Source organism: Rattus rattus, chromosome 1, assembly GCF_011064425.1.
Source record: "Rattus rattus isolate New Zealand chromosome 1, Rrattus_CSIRO_v1, whole genome shotgun sequence".
NCBI classification, from domain to species: domain Eukaryota; kingdom Metazoa; phylum Chordata; class Mammalia; order Rodentia; family Muridae; genus Rattus; species Rattus rattus.
In genome coordinates, this window is record NC_046154.1 from 195,065,459 (window position 1) to 195,084,139 (window position 18,681).

The 18,681-nt window shown below is 45.5% G+C and overlaps 1 protein-coding gene across 3 annotated transcripts in view; it reads right to left on the minus strand.

The window, feature by feature from the left end:
- The window catches only part of Rab3ip (RAB3A interacting protein), a 40,534-nt gene that overhangs the window by 12,097 nt on the left and 9,756 nt on the right, over nucleotides 1-18,681 (minus strand). Inside the window, exons 2-5 of one of the 3 annotated variants that reach the window (XM_032912711.1) lie at nucleotides 18,301-18,575; nucleotides 16,721-16,979; nucleotides 8,186-8,281; nucleotides 344-421 (exon numbers count right to left, since the gene is read on the minus strand). In XM_032912711.1, coding sequence (XP_032768602.1) covers nucleotides 344-421; nucleotides 8,186-8,281; nucleotides 16,721-16,979; nucleotides 18,301-18,551 — 684 coding nt within the window. In that variant the 5' untranslated portion in view covers nucleotides 18,552-18,575. Of the gene's footprint in view, nucleotides 1-343; nucleotides 422-8,185; nucleotides 8,282-16,720; nucleotides 16,980-18,300; nucleotides 18,581-18,681 lie in introns of all 3 variants that reach the window. The other 2 variants (XM_032912701.1, XM_032912717.1) reach the window with 2 other exon arrangements.

Sequence of the window (18,681 nt, forward strand, 5' to 3'; positions counted from 1 at the left end):
GAGTTCTCAAAACATTAAAATGTATCAGTTTACCATTACCTTTAGTTTGCTCCTAAGATAATCAAGTTTACTGAGGTGACTTTTTTCCCAGTGAACTAAGAAAACAAACGTAACTTTCCAAGAGGACTGTAACATCCTTCTGCAAGCTGGCTGTGGTAGAATACACACCAGCGTCCAGGGTTACTGGGGCCGTATGTGCTTTGTGCTCACTCGTGGTTCTGCAGCTTCCGAGTGTGACAGAAGTGCTGCTTCTCCAGTAACAACAGCCGCCAAGGGCGTCAGGGCACTCATGACTACGTCTCCCCACGGTCTCCCCGTCCATAAGGAAAGCTCCGAGACTCACTTTCCCTTGAGCTTCCTTCAGCTGCTTTTCTGCAGTGGCCTGCTTGACGTTCGCCTCTCTCACCATCTTGTGAGCTTCCTGAAAGAATCAACATCGGCAAACTTGGGAGGCAAAGTATTTTAGCATTCACTTCAAAGCTACTTCAGGGCTACCTGTGAGGAAGCAAGGACACAGCGCCAGCCCTCAACAACCATGGGGGGCGGGGGGGGGGAGCAGCTGCCGTCAAACAGACAGAAGTTAGATGAGGCCCAGGCTTTCAGCACCTGTTAAGCATGGCAGCAGCTGAGGTGAGGTCCAGTCCATCCAAGAGACACCGTCAGATCTGTGACCAGTAACGGGGATGGAGGACGGCCGCAGGCCAAAGCCAACTTCTTTGCAACAAGGTGTTGTAATTAAATCCTGATACACATTGTTAGTCACAGAAAAAAATACACAAAAGGGACAAGACGGTTCACACCTCAGAAGAAATGACCTGAGGAGCTTCAGTTTCCAGTAAACTCATAAAAACGATACAGGTGAAAACTGCACTGTACAGTGCAGGCTGAGAAGGGAGCCGTCCACTCTGTAGTCGTCAGTGCCTGATGCAACAGAGAGGACACTGCAGGCACCCGCTGCCTCGCAGCCACGGTACTTACTAATGACGGCTCTTTAGGAGGTACTGTCCTGAGTTCTGACAGAGAACGAGGAACGAGACAAAGGCCTGGTTCCTAAAGAGGTCCTGCTCAGGGTACACTCTAACAACAGGGACAAAAGTCAGGGTGACAATCCCAGGCTTCACTCTAAGTGAAAGATGAGCTCTTCTTTAAGGATGAGAATAACATGATCTCATTTTTTTTTCTTTTTTTTTTTTGGAGCTGGGGACCGAACCCAGGGCCTTGCGCCTGCTAGGCAAGCGCTCTACCACTGAGCTAAATCCCCAACCCATGATGTCATGTTTTAAAGATTATGCTTTTGTGTAAAATAATCTGTATACACTAGAATGTCTGGGAACAAAATGTGGTTTCGGACTTAGTATGTGCGAACATAAGATATCCAAAGAAGATTCAACAATATTTAATAAGCACACAGTCTGACAGCTCTACAGGTCTGTGACCTGCAGGTGGCAGGTGCGAGCTCTCCCTCAGAGTGGGGCATGCCGCCATAGCTGTTCATGTGCAGCAGCTGTGTCTCGTGAACACGAACCTCAGACTACAATAAATAATCGAACGTTCACTACCGATGGTTGTAATGGAGTGAGATGGACCGCAGGAATACTCCAGCACCATACGCACTCATCCGGCAAAGCATTTAAGAGCTGTCAGAATGATCGAAACCCTTCCCTTCCGAAAACAACAGTTGCTGCAGATCTGCTTGGCTTTTCTGGAATAAGGAGGAGCTGTCAAAAGAAGACTATTGGACAGGTATTTCCAAAATAATAAAGCCATCTGCTCCTAAGATAACCAACATTTAACTCTAAATGCAGAAGAAACTAATGTCAAGCGATACCTGCTGAACTGGGCAGGGATGGACTCGGTGTCAGCTGAGCAATCTGGATCAGACTTAAGAGAGGACGACTGGAGGAGCTGACACTTCTAAAAGAGCTTTGAGAGTTTCAAAGAGCTAAGAAGACATCGAACAACTAGAACCAAGGCCAGGATAAAACCAAGGTGAGGTGGGGTATGAGGGGACCTCTCCGGCTTCAAGAGGGACACTGATACACCATGTAGCAGATGTCCCCAGAGAAGGGGGCGCCAGTCTGAGGGGTAAAGCACATGGCATGAGTCTGCCAACCAACCGAACATGGAAATGCAGTTTCCAGATGCTGGGGTCACTGTCTTTTACTGTCCCGAAGGTGAGGTGCTGTAAGCTCTGTGCACGGCAGGCTTCCCCAGGCTTTCTCCACTCAAGTCTGAGCTTTGCCAGGAACATGCTACAATGCTGAGAACACTGCTTCTAGTACAAACGGCAGAAGTATGTTTAGGGCCATTTCAGGACCGTTAAAAACTGTCCCGGTCCCAAGCTAACTGCCTCAACTTCTAAAAACCCTATCTCTGACTGAATTGCTTCTCTGACACTGAGACGGGTGTGCGATGCATTCTGGCTGTTTTCCTGCCGCGCCTGGCCTCTCTCCTCTGACCTGTCAGGCTTCCCTTTTACATCCTGACTTTGACACCCCGAGTTCTCAACTATCCATTGGACTTGGAGGGCTCGCCTGTATACAAGTGGTACACAGGTAAAGACAATGACTGCATCTTCCTCAGACCAATCGGGAGCCAGCAGCCCCTCGGGGTGGGCTATGGCCCCGAGCCCCCCAGTCAGTCAGGACGCTTGGCTGGCGACAGGCTTAGGTGTGTGCAGGTCCAGTGCAGGCTTCTGGCTCTGACGGCTTTTTCTCCAACTCCTCCTTTTAATGATTTTCTTCTTTTAAATAAAACTCAAGGAAACACTATAAAGAACAATTTTTTTAAAATTTGTTTTACACGATTAATTAATTCTGTGTGTGGCACAGCATGCATGTAGAAATCAGAGGACAACTTGCACAAGTTAGCTCTGTGTTTCCACCACATGGGTCCCTGGGACGGAACCTGGGTCAGGCTTGGCCACGAGGGTTGTTACCTGCTGAGCCACCTTGCTGGCCCTAAAATGCAATTTTTAAAACCAAATGTTTTAAACACAATATAATCCTACGCACACTAGCTGGATACATACACCCTAAGGAATGCCGTAAGAAGGTCATGTAAAGTCCTGTTTTCCATAAGTAGACCTGTATGTTTCTACAGGAACAGAAAACTTTACACATTAAAAACACGGCAGCTCCTAACCACCTGAAGTTCTGCATCTGGGCCTCCCTCCTCATTTCAGGCCACATTCGTAGGTGGTGGACTGTGCGACTCGGATGGAGTGAGCGTGCGGCATGCTCAGAACCGCGGCAGTGGTGAGGCCGTGATGAGAATGCTGGGTTTCAAGTTCATCCACGGTTACTGCACACAGAGAGCTCCTGCTGTCCTATCCTCTGTGCCTCCCACGCTCAGCTCCACAGCCCCAGCCAGGATTTGTACTAGGAATCACCGACCTCGGAAAGGGCCAAGCGGCATTCGTGGATCTCAAGACCACACAGACAGTTTCCCTTACCTAACTCAATTTTGTTTTCTGCCGTGTGGAAGCAGAGGTAATACATGATGAACTTCCCCGTCTTGGTGAAAACAGAAGGTTGGACTTTCTATTAAAAAACAAAACCACAAAAAGAGAAACCCCACATCCACCTCAGCTCGCCCTATGTGTCTGGTGATCAGAACACTGAGATCTACGTTGCGGTGAACTGTGGGCTTCCAGCATCCGACTCAGTCCCTGCACACACTCACCTCCTACACACCTGACAGCTCCTTCCGTTAACCAGCACTCCGCCCTCCATTCCTCAGCCCCGCAACCACCCATCTACTGTGTCCTGATAAACGGTAAACTCAGCTCCTTCAGAATCTACGGGAAGGGGAAACACTGTACATTTTTCTGTCCTCTTCTTACATGATCATCTATATTGCCTCAAGCGGTGAGATTTTCTTTAATTTTAATAAATTTGTGTGTATGAGTGTGTGTGAGTGTGTGTGTTTGACTGTGTGTGTGTGTGTGTTGTGTCAGCCAGAGGACAACCGTCAGGAATGACGCTCCTCTTCTACCACAGGATCCGGGGACTAAACTCTGGTCATCAGCTTGTACGGCAAGCACCTTTACCCATGGAGCCACGTCAACCTGATTTCCCTGTTTAAAAAGCCAATGTTGTATAAACACACAGGACGCTTCAGCCTTATTCACTGACTGCTGACTAGGGGCTCACATCTGGCTTGGGACAATACAACAGCAATAAACCTGAGAATACAGATAAAGAATTTATTTCCTCTGATGTATACTCCAAACGGGAATTGCTTGATGCTAGGTTTTTTTGTTGTTTTTTGGTCTGGGGTTTTTTGTTTGTTTGGGGGGGGGGGTTGTTTGTTTTTTTAAAGACAAAGTTTCACCATGTAATCCTGGATGCCTAGAACTCACTAGGTAGACCAGGCTAACCTTGAGTCAGAGATCTGCCTGTTTCTGCCTCCTGAGGGCTGGGATGAAAGCGTGTGCCACTCCATTGACTCCATCTTTAATTCTTTAAGGAGACATCACCATACTTTTGTCTGTGACAGCCATACTGACAGTACCACTGCCGACACACGCTGAGACTGTGAGGCAGTGTCGGCATGTCACTGGGTTGGATCTGCATTACCTGACTGGTATATACCGGTATATACTTTTCACACAGCTTCTGATCCTTGCCCATCTCTGTTAGGCGCTTACATACTCTGCAGCTACCCCTTGCCAGATCCAGACTCTCCCTGCACATGGTGTTCTCTCCGCTGCACTGCCGCTTAGTTTGAGTGACTGTTTGCAGGCTTAAGTTTGATGCAATTCCACATCTCTATTTCTGTTGTTTCCTGAGCTTCTGGTTTCACATTAAAAACAGCAGCAACAACAACAAAAACCCCTGCCCAAGCCAGTGGTTGCGTAGTTTCAGGTCTTTTGATTTAATCTGTGGGGTCTGTTTAGAGCGCAGAGAGCAGTCCTATCCGTGCACACAGATGTTATTTTCCAGTGTCATTCTCTGAAGGGGCTGTCCTTCCTATCTAACAAGCGGTGTCCTTCCTATCAGTGCACGCTGGGCTCTACCCAACTCCCTCTTCTCACTGTGGTTTTGATTGCTGTGGTTTTGACTGCTGTCACTTTGTCACAGACTGAGCTCAGGAACGCCTGCACCCAGCTTACTGTTCCTGCTCACAGTACTTTGATTGTTTCGCTCTTTTGACAATCTATGTGAATTAAGATTTTTGTTTCTAGTTCTGCAAATGATATTCTTGGGATTTTGATCGTGACTATGTTGAATCTGCAGATACTGGGTATACAGAAATTTAAACACTGAATTAATTCTTCTGACCTATGGAATGATGTCTTCTTTAAATTCCCTTCACATCAACCTGTCCTAACTTTCAGAGAACCAAACTGCTTATTTTTACGTGAGTGATTCCTGTGGTTGCTACTATGAAACCATTTCTTTAATTCCCTTAATTCAGATCATTTACAGCATATAAACACTCATTTGTCTAATCTCAAACTTTGCAAAGTTCCTATCTTTGGATGCTCCATATAGACGACAATCATCTACAGACCTAATCTCCTTCCTCTCCTGTGGGATTGTTCTGGCTCTGATCCTAGTCCTACACGGAGGAGAAGTGGTGCGGTGGAAAGCCTTTGGCTTGTACCAGATCACCAAGGAACTGCCTCCTGCTCACCAGGGTTAGATGCGGCTATGTTCAATCCTTGGTCCTCACTATGTTGAATACTGTTCCTTTAACCCCTCTTTTGTCCAAGATTTATTGTATCACTTTGACTTTGGTAAGATGCGTTCTCTCCAGCTATTGAGACGGCCACGTGTTTCCATGTCCTTTAACGTGGTGTGCCTCACCGACGGATCTGCTGGTCCTTGCATTCCAAGGCTAAACCCTCTTTGGCCATGGTGAGTGGTTTCTGTCATGTGCTGTGGGACCCGGGCTGATAGTATTTTACTGAAGATTTTTGCATCTCTGTGTGTCAAGACTCGACGCTTGCCCATAGGCTTCTTTTTCCTCATGGAATTGGCACTGGCGTTGACACTGCAGCAGTAGTGACGTGACAACATGCCTTGACTAGTGTGCTCTCTTCTGTGTGCCTTCTGCTTTGTTTGGAGCATCTGGGGATGTCTGCTACCCTGTGTTACTGCCTGTGACACTCCCCTCTGGACTGCTCTCGGTTGGTACGCTGGCTGTGGCCTGGCCACATCTATAACCGACTCACTTGTCATTGGTCTCTTCTGATTCTGTGTCATCTTCCCTCCATTTTGATAACTGCATTTCTGGGAATTTCCCCTAGAGTAGTTTATGACTGAAGTATGTTTTTTCAGTATGTCTCTTCTTTCATCTTTTTAAAACTTTCTCTTTTTTCCCTCAGTTCTTTCAAAAAATGACTTAGTTTTGTTGATATTTTCTCTTTTTCACTTGTCTCTGTTCCTCTTAAACTCTGGTATTTCCTTCCTCCTTCTACTTTGGGGCTCAGTCTTCCTTTCACACGCCTTGAGGCGTGTATTAGACGGAGTGCCCTCTTGCATGCTTCCGTAGGCGTTGACTGCTGGTAATTTTCTTAGTGCAGTGTCTGCTGCATCCCCTAAGCTTTTGCTAGGCTCTCCATTTGTTTGTCTCAAAGAGTTTTTCACATTCCCTTTTGGTTCCTCCTTTAACCCCACAGTTCAGAGTGTTTCAGTACCCACACACTTGTCTGTTTTACTGTCTGTCTGATTGCTATTTCTAATTAGATTTCACTGTGGCAGAAATGTTTCCCAGGCTTCACTTGTGGGTAAACTGAAAGAACATATCTGAGAAAATGGAAAAAGCACTGGGAATCTTTTGTCTTTTCAATTTATAATGGATTATTATCCCAGACGACATTTCGTGTGCACATGAGAAGAGTGGATCCTCTTGTTATGTGGAGAGTTCTTTGTATGTCTAGGGACATCTGGTCTGGTGTTGATCCACCCTGCTACTTCGTCTTGGTTTTCTATCTGAACAACCACAGCAACATCTCTATTACTGTACTGCGTTTCCCCCTTAGGTCTGACGTTTGCTTTTTACGTCTGGGTGCTTTGTTACTGGGTACATGCTTACTAGTATAATCCAATCAAACTGACCCTTTTGTCCTTATGTAATGACCTTATCTCTGAATGACAGTTTTGACTGAAAGCCTATTATGTGCAATTAAAATACAGCCATGCTGTTCTCCTCATCGGCTGCACAGAAGCACTTCTCTATCCTTGGCCTATATATAGGCTGTATCTACCGTGTATCTTTTGCTTGGGGAATTTGGTTTGTTTCCATTGAAAGTAATTAAAGGCTTACTCTGCCCATGTTGTAAACTTGTGTTCTCTCTGTCCTATAGCCTCCTTACTCCTCTTTCCTCTTGTTCTCTTTCACTATGGTCTGGTGTTATGCATGTGTATGTATATGTATGCATGTATATATGCAAGCGTGTATATGTGCATGTATGTGTATGTGTATGCTTATGAGCACTGCTCTTACACACATGTACAAATTTATAAACTTAGAAAATAGAACTACTTTTCTTTCCTAGTTAGTATTTGGGGGACAAACCTATTTTGTGTTTTATCACCCAGTATCCTGAGGATTTCTGTGATGGAGTTTTGGATCAGATTAACAAGTTGGTCCACTTCCCAAGGCAAACAGCCTCTGCCACCAGTGAGTAAAAAAAGTGTTCTTCCTTCAGACCTCAAACACAGTTCTTCGGGTTCTGTCTATCTCTGCCCGTCCCACACAGGCCCCACTGCACATGTCTCTCTGTGTCAGTGGCAGTGCTATCAAGTCTGAGCAGGCCTGGTAGAGACTTTGGTCCCAAGGACAGGCTGCAGACGAAGGTGAGTGGCCTCATGCTCCTTAAATCGCCCCGCAGCAGTGAGTGCACCCCGGGGGGGTTGCAATCATAAAAGGACAAGGACATTGAAAATCCAAATGGCCCTAAATAACTGGTAAACTTGGAAACTAGAGTTACTGGCCCTTCCTTGCACACAAACATTGTTCACTGCCAACACGGACAGCTACAGTGTTCCGGTTTCCTCTCTGTATATTTTAAGTTAGAGACTACATTTCCATAAAGATTATCTTCTATCTACCTTAGAGGTATTGTGCACACACATGAAGCTAGCCATATCCATCTCAAGATGCCTTCACAATCCAATTCTATCAACACATACAATTGAGATATTGTTCTTGGCCGCGATGTAAACAGACCAACCTCAAATAAACTAGCTGTGAGTTCTTCCAACTCCTGCCCAAGTTGATCTCGCACTTTCGAAAGTCTCTCACATTCTTCATCTTTTAACTTCAATTCCTATGAGAAATTGATAATTTTGTTTTAGATCTCTTCAGTCTGAAGTGAAACTGTAGATTATATAATAGTTAATAAATTATAACATGTTAATACCATCTCCTACATGTTAATACTGAAAATGAATTACAATGAATTACAAACTCTAAAATTATAACTAAGCCAACATGTTACATTATCTTTCTTCCATGAAACATTCAAAGACTGTGACTATAACAATAAAAACCACTATTGCCCCTTTAGCTTTTCTCTAAACATACTTATTTCTACATTAAAAATTAATTAATTTTATTGGCATTAATAAGCAAAACTGAAAGAGGTGCATACTTGGTAGAAATAAGTATGTGGGGAAGATGGCTCAGTCAGTAAAGTCCCTGCCACAAAAGCACAAAGATCTGGTTCTGGACCCAGAGCCCATGTGAGAAAGCCAGGCCCAGCAGTGCCACGCCTGTAATCCCAGGTGAGGAGGCAGAGACAGGCAGATCCTTACAACCCACGAGTAGACAGCCTGCAAACCAGGTGAGTGCCAAGCTCAGTGAAAGCCTGTTCCATCTAGTAAGATGAAGAGCATTTAAAGACTCCACCATTGACCTCAGGTCTCCACAGATCCCCACATGCATGCAGATCTGCATGCACGATGCACACACACACACAAATGATTTCATTGAAGCATCAAACTGCTTGACTTTATATGCTGCTGTCACCCCAAGAGAACCAGAGAACCTCACAAGTCTCGGGACATAAGAGAATGTATCCTCAATGATTGGTCAAGACAATAAGAGACTCGGAAACACAACTTACCACACAAACCTCTGAATACAAGGACTCTAACTTTGGAGAGAAAACGGAAAGAACATATCTGAGAAAATGGAAAAAGCAGAAAGGTTTCCCAGGCCTTGCCTGTGGGTAAATGCAGCCAACACTTCCATCCTGGGGGCAGCAAGCTGCTAGGAAACCCCTGAGCTCCCACCCAGGGCAGAGGTGCTGAGTGGCGAGCAAGACTTCCCAGCACAGCCTTGAGCTAAGGGAAAACCATCCAACCATGCAGACAGGTTGAAGCAAGGACCCGATGCAAAACTCTAATCCTACAATGGAAGGCTGAGACTCTCAGATGCTGCTCTGACAGAACCCAAGAAACAGAAATGGATACATAGTTATAGTTAAACAGAAACAAGACCTTCTAGTATGCTCTCTTAGAGCAGAATGTGTGCTGAACACTTCAAAACGCTGTAATACAGGATTTCAAGAACTCAATAGAAAATCTGAAGAGCTAGATGTGATTACCATGACACAACATATGTATGTCCTGAAACATACAGAGTAATATATTAATGTATATAATGCTTATGTTTTCTTTCTGTTAAAAACTTTAAAAAATTTAAAATTAAACACAAGGCACGTTATCCATAAGGGAGGAAAAATCTGGATCAGTCTGAAACATCAACAGCAGGTTTTTGAGACAAAACAATGAAGTGCTTTTTGAAAAAAAAAAAAAAAAAGAAAAAAGAAAGAAAGAAACCCTGGTGTATACTGAGTGTTTCCTACCAGCCAAAATATTCCTTTAAAAGGCCACAGAGCAATACACCTGTAAGGCTTCAGAAAGTGTCTGCCCTATGAAACTGCTTGGGCCATGGAGCAGGGACCAACTGTCATAACCGGACAGTATCCAAGCTGCTGCAGCTTTGCTAAGAGTGGAACGGAACCTGACTAGAGATCTGCGACTTGAAGAAGCAGCGACCAAAAGAACACCAGTAACTGAGGGGCTGACTCAACGGGAGAGTGCCTGCCAAACAGGAGGCCCTGGGTGTGAGGAGAGATGGACACGTGAACACACACACACACACACACACACACACAGATGGACATACAGACGCACTGACACACACAGGGGTGGGGTACTCGCCTAAGCCACAGACAGGAGAAAGTATTTGCAAGGGGCATATATAATGAACTATTACCCAAAATATGTAAAAAATTATAACATTTAGGAAAAACACTTTAAAAATGGACAAAACACTAGACCAAGACATTTCACCAGGAAGATACACAAGTGGCAAGCCTATGAAAGACGTTTTTTCATCAGGAACTGCAAATTACAACAAAATACCACCAGGCAACCATCAGGAAATGCTCAGCCCTTGCTGCTGGGAGTACAGAGCAGTGCAGTCACTCTGGAGAGCGGTCTGACAGTTTCTTACAACCCCAGACACAGTCTTAACCATCACACTGGGTACAGATCCAAGTGAGCTGAAGACTTATGTTATGCAAAAACATGCACACAGATGTTTTTACAACTTTATCTGTGATTTCCCAAACTCTGGGGCAGCCAAGGTTTCTCTTGTTAGGCAAACAGGTAACTGTGGTCAATGCACACAACAGATAAGACCTGGGGGAGGAAGGGAGTAGGGTGGGAGGTGAGCGCCCAGTGGAGGTGGGGGTGAGCACTGGGGTAGAGGAGGTGAGTGTGTGGGGGAGGCGAGCACCATGGAAGAGGAGGCGAGCACCATGGAAGAGGAGGGGAGCACCGGAGAAGGGGTGGAGAAAGGGGTGCACCCAGGGTAGAGGAGAATGAAGCTGTGAGAGGCAAGACACGCAGTGAGAAGCCACCTGAAGCAGCTGCATGCTGCATCTTCGGCTGCATTACATCCTAGACACAAAGCACATGAGCAGAGGTCACAGGCAGACATGGATCCTTTACAGGGCTGAGAACAGCCATCCCCAGTGAGCACCAAACCGCTCCTGAGGAACACTGGACACTCACAGGAAGACTCCTGGTCTGCTCCCAGACAACCGGGGCCTCAAAGTGTGCCTGTCACTCACCGAGGCACAAATGTAGACCACCTACCAAAGCAGCGCAACTCCACCCCAGCACCGAAGGCCCTCAAGAGCTTGTGCCGTTTGCCCCTGCAGAGTTTGTCCTTGATTCACACTGGACCTGTCCAGTCTCTTCCCCTCCCCAGCCTGGTCCAATCCATCTCAACTCTCTCCCTACAAATGACCAGTAGCTTTGGTTCGTCTGCTTCGAGGTCCAGTTCCGCCAACCACAATGAGGTAAGATGTGCACTGTCCTCGTGTGGCTATTTTTAACATTTGCACTCTTCCTTTATCAGTGCCCTGTACCGTAGGTAACATGGTTATTCAGTCTTCCCTCCTTCTACAAACACTAACTTTGTGTTAGGAAATCAGGCAATCGCCCTGGTTCCAGAGGGAGAGCTGGTTTTCATGAAGTCCCAGTCTAATGAGGGTAGCAGAGCTTTTAGGCAGACTCACAAGGGAATCTGAATAACGATGGATGGATGTCAGGGATCAAAGAGTTCCAAACAGAAGGCATGAAGCAGTTTGTTTCACAGAAGATGACAATGTGGAGGGTGGAACTAAAGAAAGGCAGGTTGATGACCTGTCTCGAGCAGTCTTGAAAGGTAGAGTAAGAAACAGGACTTATCTTAGAGCCAAGGGAATCACCAAAAAGAGAAGGAGTCACTGAGCGTTCTAATCCAGGAAGAACCATCAGGTTCGTCATTCAGAGTGCACCACTTGTACAGTTTGGTTAAGTTTAAAAAAAAAAAATCACTGGAGACACGTATCACAGTAACTCCTCTGACGTTTTAGGCCAGTGACGTGGACTTAGAATGAGAATGTGGAAGAGGTAGGTGAAGGGTGGCTACACAGAACACCAGGGCTCTCAACAAGCATGCGTCAACAACACTACGACTTCATCTTCTTTGTATTCCCAGGAGTCTTGCTACGTCCCGCAAGCGGATCCCAGGACTCAAGGTCCAGAAATTCTTCTGCAACTCAGCTCCCTCCCAAAGTAGCTGGGGCTGGCCAGCTAAGACCTCACCCCCACCCAGGGCAGAGGCTGAAGCACCGGGGCCTCCTGCACACAGCGCACTCACTACCGCTCAGCCACGCTACGCAGCTAGCTGGACTTCACGGCTTTCATGATACGCACTTCATACACACAGCGAGAAAGTGCTCTTAAGATGTGATTCAGTGCTTCTTTTCCGCTTAGGGCTGCCCTTCTTGAGAACTCCTTTAACTGACAGAGAACAGGTTCTTGTCCTGTGAGTCTGGGTTTCCATTTCAATACCTCATTACAGGGCATACTTCTGAAGGTGTTCCACCTAGTAATTAAAGTCAACAATAAAGCAAAAGCACCCAACTCACTTAGGTTAGCCTGGGCAGCACCGATCAAGTTCACACATGAGTCGGCGTCTCAACTGTCCTGTCAGGTCAGCTGGGAACCATTTTAAGACCCGTACTGGCTTCACAGATGTTAGGGAAAGGCAGTGCAGTCGCTGAGGCACATTTCCATCTGTTCTGTCCAACTACTAAACGCTTTTAATTTAGTGTGGTTTATTTCTTGAGACAAGGTCTCGCTCTTTTTCACAGTGGCCTGTAATTCACTATGTACTCCAGACTGACCTCAAAGTCACAGCAATCCTCCTGCCTCAGTGTTATGAGTGCTACGATTACAGACATACACCACCAAACCCTGCCAAAGTAAACAAATACAGGGTCATGTCTAGTTACTGTCAAAAAATTGTTAACAAAATAGCCTAGTAAATGTTTCTCTTCCTTTGGCTACAACTATTACAGCAGGTCATGCTAAATAAAGGGGTGTGGTTCTCGAGCAACTCCCTCCCGCTGTAAGCTTTCTTGTTGAGTTTACTTCTCAGGAGGAATAAAGTCTAAAGCTAACTCTTCACATCAGAAGGGCTGGGTCCTGGTGACGTAACAATTACCAGGGAAGTTTGTGGAAAATGCCTATTTCTAGGCTTCAACACACTAATCCTGTTTCAGCGGCTCTGGGATGAGATATGAAATCCACATTTTAATAAGGACATACTAAAGCCCTTATTCTGCCCAAGCTGACTTTCAGTAACAACCTGGGGAAGGCAAGCCAGACAACTGCAGAATCACACAATAACCCCTGACATCCCACAATTCTCAGTCCCACACATGACTCCTCCGTTCCAACACTGTGGCTGTACTGCTGGACCGTGGCTGTTCTGTACCAGACTGCAGAACCCAATACAGAAGAACATGGACCACTAACTACTCCCAGGGAAGCCTGTCTGCTACGAACTCTGCTTCAGAGTACTGTGTACATAAGATGAAACTCTAGGTTTCTAAAACTCCGTTTTGCTCACAGGAAACTAGCAATGACCTATCCAGTGTATTATCCGTGTGCCTACTCACAACAGTATGTCTGCACGCCCACACACACAATCCATTTAATCAACACAATACAGCAAGAATATGTCACATGCTTTAGATACAATCATCAACAAAGGGACATTCTTCCTTGTGAGGCTGACATAACTGAAGTGTGTGAGGAAGTGAAGATTCAGAGCAGAGTGACTGGGTCGAGTGCGTAAATAAGCAGTAGATAAGCAACATAAATGGCCAGCTTCCGGTTCTAATCAAGAAGGCTAACAGGGCCCAACTTACCAGCCTCTGATACAACTGAACACCTAGGACAGTGCGCAGGCAGTGGGCGCGTGTCAACACTGCCTGTGACCACCCAGAGGTGGGGAGCAGAAGGGAGCCCTGGATCATCATGTGGGCAGATGAAGCATTAGGAAGTTTAAAACACGCGCTCAGGAGACTCCAAGTGCAGCCACAAAGCAAACAATTATTTAAAAGTTTTAAACTCTGAACATGAAAACTACAGAGTCCAAAACAGGTTAGATACTGCAGACAGACAGAACAGCTCTGGAAACTATGAGGAACTATCCACAGCGAAACCCAAACAAAGGGGAAAATTTTAAAAAAAAGAATAGAACCCCACGACCTAACGTATACATAACACAAGTTCAAAAGAGGAGACTTAGGAAAGGAATGCAAAGATTTTTGAAACTGAAGCTAAAATGTCCAACGTATTATGAAGACGGACACCCCCAGACGCAGGAGCACAGGGCGTATCCATGCATGCACACCCCAAGCCCTGAAGAGACTACACTAACGGAGGAAACCACAGCAGCAGCTTACGGAAGACTCTCCTGCACACCCAGAGCAGCAGATGGCAGGGGTGACCCTGCCTTCCCGTGAGAACAATGTGCCTGGAGACCACAAAGCAAAGCCCTCAATACTCAGAGAGAGAGAATACATACATCAGCCTTCAGGTCTGAAGCCAAGGAAAGTCTGAACTACGGGAAGAAGGGACCTTTCCACATATAAAAAGGTACCCACGGGGTTGGGGATTTAGCTCAGTGGTAGAGCGCTTGCCTATCAAGCTCAAGGCCCTGGGTTCGGTCCCCAGCTCCGAAAAAAAAAAAAAGGGAAAAAAAAAAAAAAAAAAGGTACCCACACCACACATAGACAGGGAACACACTCACGGTGCCCTTTAAATAGAAAGAAAAAGATGCCATTAGAAATCTAGATACGCATTAAACAAAAAAGAAACACTGGAGAAACAGCTCTGCATAAATCTCTTTACAACAATAAGCGTTTACGTAAAGTAAAAGTGTGAGGTGAGATTTAGAATAGATAAGGAAGATTACGAGACTCACTGCCCAGAGCCAGAAGTGAAAGGGAAAACATGCAGCTACGAGTCCCACGCTGTGCATGCGCCGCTGCACTACACAGGTAGTGGCCGCTGGAGTTCACAGGCAGTGCCCTGCTGCAGGAGAGGTGGCCACGGAAAGGAGCTCACTGTCAGCCGTAAACCAACTACTCAGTAACAACAAAAACTAGCCAGTGAACAAGAAAGAAAGGCTGAAATTATCAAAAATGAACTAATACAAAAGGAGGGATAAAGTCGGTCAACAAGAACAGAATACAAACAGTAAGACAGTGATAGATTTAGCCAAATTTTAAGAATATTGTGTTAAGTATACACAGCCTAAAGATACCAGTTAAAGAGCACATATCAGCAAAAAGGACAGAAAGCAAGACTTACTTTAAATAGAAAAATACTAATAGGTTAAAAGGATGGACACGAGGCAGCTAAGAGTCATCAACATACAAAAGGTCAATGGCATAATTTTAATGCATAAGTTATCAGAATTCAGAAAATACTTGCAATATTCGAGTTCTCCTCAAGACTTGAGTCCTACACATTGATATTAAAGCTATATTATACTCATCCTAATAAAATTCAGTATGTATATGCTCAATATAACATAATCATTTCAGTTACCTCAACCCAGCTCCAAGTACTACAACCTAAAGATTTCAGAGATTCTCAAGGGAGCTAGGAGATAGGCACGCGGGAACAAACATAAATGAATGTTTACAGTTGTGGTAGCTAGATGGGGGACACGTGCCTGAACAATGTCATAAACAAATTAAGAGTGCATGACATATCTTCTCAATTTTTAAAATACAAATTAGTATTTGACCACAACTGTCAAAATTATGTACATGGAATCATTCATAAACTTTACTTCTGCTGTCTGTGGGGTCAGGAGCAATACTTGTTTTACTCTTAATTTTGATAATCTGTCTCTTATTTTTCCTGTCAGTCTTGCCAGAGGTTTGTCAATTTTATTGGCTTAAAGAATCCATATTTTGTTTTATTCGTTTTCTATTTCTCTTGTTAATTTCACTGAATTCTGCTCTCAATCTTTACCATCTCATTCTTCTACTCACTGTTCGAACTCTTCTTTTATTTTTAGGCTAATAAAGTAACACTGTTCATAGTGAGTTTTCCTAGGCTAGAAAGAGGGCTAAACAGTTAAGAATGTCTGCTGCACAATCACGAGGACCAGAGCTCATCCCAGCACGCATCCTAGCATCACCTCTAACAGCCCAGCAGCTGGAGAGGACAGAAGGACGGCCGGTGCTTGAGACCTTCTAGCCTAAGCAAGAAAGCAGGTCCAACAGAGACCCTGCCTCAAAGGAGCAGACAGAGAGTGACTGAGGAAAACATCCATGCTGCCTTCTGCCTCTACGCGCACACACGCACACACATGCACACACGCACGCACGTGCACGCACACATGTTCCCTGTCTCCTAATGCTATAGAGTGTGCTCTGTGATTCCGTCTTAATTGGGGGTGGGGGATAGTAAGAACTGGCCATGTTATCAAGGAAAGAAAATTCTCCAAACATAATACAGGCAATTTTCACAATTAGCAGAAGAAAAAACAGTAACAAACATTACTGCAACAATTCCTCCACGTAAAAAGGCCTAGACTGGAGGCCTTCACAAGCCAATCACATGAGTGAACCATGTGGAACTCATGGGATTTAACCCGTGAAACAGTATTACAAATAAAGCAAGACACACGGCAGTCGGTCCATAGCTTCAGAACCTCAGTTCTCCGGTTCCTACTCCCAGGCAGAGCTTCTGAATCTCTAAAGCAATCTCACAGGCCACAGATGCTGCCTGCCCACCGAGGCTGAGTGGTAAGGCAAGGCTGTTGAGGCCGTTCATGCTGCCGCCCCAAGCAGTCACTTCTAACACTGTATGGAAGGACAACATGAGCTTCTTACCCTCTGAGCTTTTGCAAGTTCTTCTTTTAACCTTTCGTAGCCCTTCTCTCTAACTTCCAGAACAGATGGGCTCCGTAAACGGGACAGGCTATCCGTGCTCAACCCAAAGATGTCATCGTTGCCAGCAGAAGCCTCTGTGACGGTGGCGCCCTGCAGAAACTCCCTCTCTGCGTTGCAGCTGTCCTTCCTTGAGGTGAACCTCGTGAGCCCTGCTGAGACCGCAGAGGCTACCGATGATGCTGGCTCTGGAACATGAATGCTGTAAGGAGAGAAAGCTCAGAGGTTTGCAGCGAAACAGTGAACTTGCCAATCTACATCTCACTAACAGCAGGTCCTCAAACCTGACACTTCAAGTGCTCAATAGTCACATGACTGGTGGCTATCAGTCATACTGCACACCACAGAAAGTGCTACTACGTACTACTTCTCAAGGAGCCTCGGGGCTCGAGGACTGCAGCCTGAAGTCTAAATCAAGTCTCCGCCTGTTCCTAAGACCCACCAGCCCGAAACAGATGACGAGAAATCAGTGACACTGAATGACCTGCAAAAACTGTATGAAGTCTCTGTGGCCACAGGTTCTACTGGAACAGTCATGCTTACACTTTACACAGTCTGTGGCTGCTTTCACACCATAGAAATAACACTGAATAACATAGAAATAACGAAACCTGTATGGCCAGGGCTGGAGCGGTGGCTCAGTGGTTAAGAGCACCTGCTATTCTCACAGAGGACACAGCACCCACTCAGTTCCAGGGCCTCCACAGGTACCATACACATGCAGTACACAGACACACAAGCAAGCTAAACAACCACATACAAAACATAAGAGCAAATAAAATCTTTAAAAAATAAATCAACTATGTGGCCTGCTAATGTAAAAAAATAACTCATTTGCCTGTAGTAAATGTCATCTCTGAGGGCTACTACCTCAGTCTGCTAACCTAGGCCTAGTCCCAGAAACTTCTAGTTTCTGTACAATCTAACGTAGGCCTAGAATTCCACCTCTGAGACTTGCTGCTGAATAAGCTCGCCCTGTCTAGTTCTTTCTGAACTCTGGCTGGCTGGTCAACTCAGCTATCCTGGCTCAAACTCCTCTCTGAGCTGATGGATCCAATCTGGCTTCTCTCGCCTACTCCTGAGTTGCTCTGCTTAGCCTCAAACTAACTCCGACGATCTGTTCTAATCTCCTGGCTCCTTCTCATTCTCTGCCTCATGCCGTCTTCACCAGTGTCCAGCCTGTTCTCTCTCTGCAACCTGTCTCTGTAAGCTGCCCCAGTAAAACTGCCTCCTTTCTCTCTGCACAGACCCTTAAGTAGCTTCCCTTTCCTCTCTGTTCTCTTGAGAGTCAGACATATCCTATTCTGTTTTTGTGATCAGTTATCCTGCATCATGCTAAACCTAAAACATTTTTTTGGCTGGTCATATTCATAAACTTGCCGATTCCTGGTCTAAGGATTAAAATGCATCACTCTACATGGGCAAACATATTACTCAAATTTTCTAAAAAGAATAATTTAAGACAAGCCAGCCAACTCTTAAAAATAACAATAACCCAAAGTACGTGTGCTATAATCTCCTACCTGATGTTAGATATCTCTGCACAGTTTAAATGCCTCGGGGATGAATACACAGGCTGTGTGGGAAGGTCAGAAAGATTTAAGGCATTGGCCTGGATAGTGGCAGAGCACAACGTCGAAGGGTGTGGCCGGTAGATGACGCTCGGGGAGGTAGTCTGCTCTTGGGTTCCCGGGTCACACACACCAAGAAGGTCCGGAGAGGTAGGCGAAGCGAGGTTCACTTCATGGAAACCTTCTAAGGGGTCGTTAGCCATAGCAAGGCTTCATCATAGGACAGCCTAAGCTAAGCACAAAAGAATGTGGTTAATCCTAGGCAAAACCAAAATCCACACAGAGCATAAGCTTATGATAACATACAGTCAAAAAACAACAATAAAAAGAGTC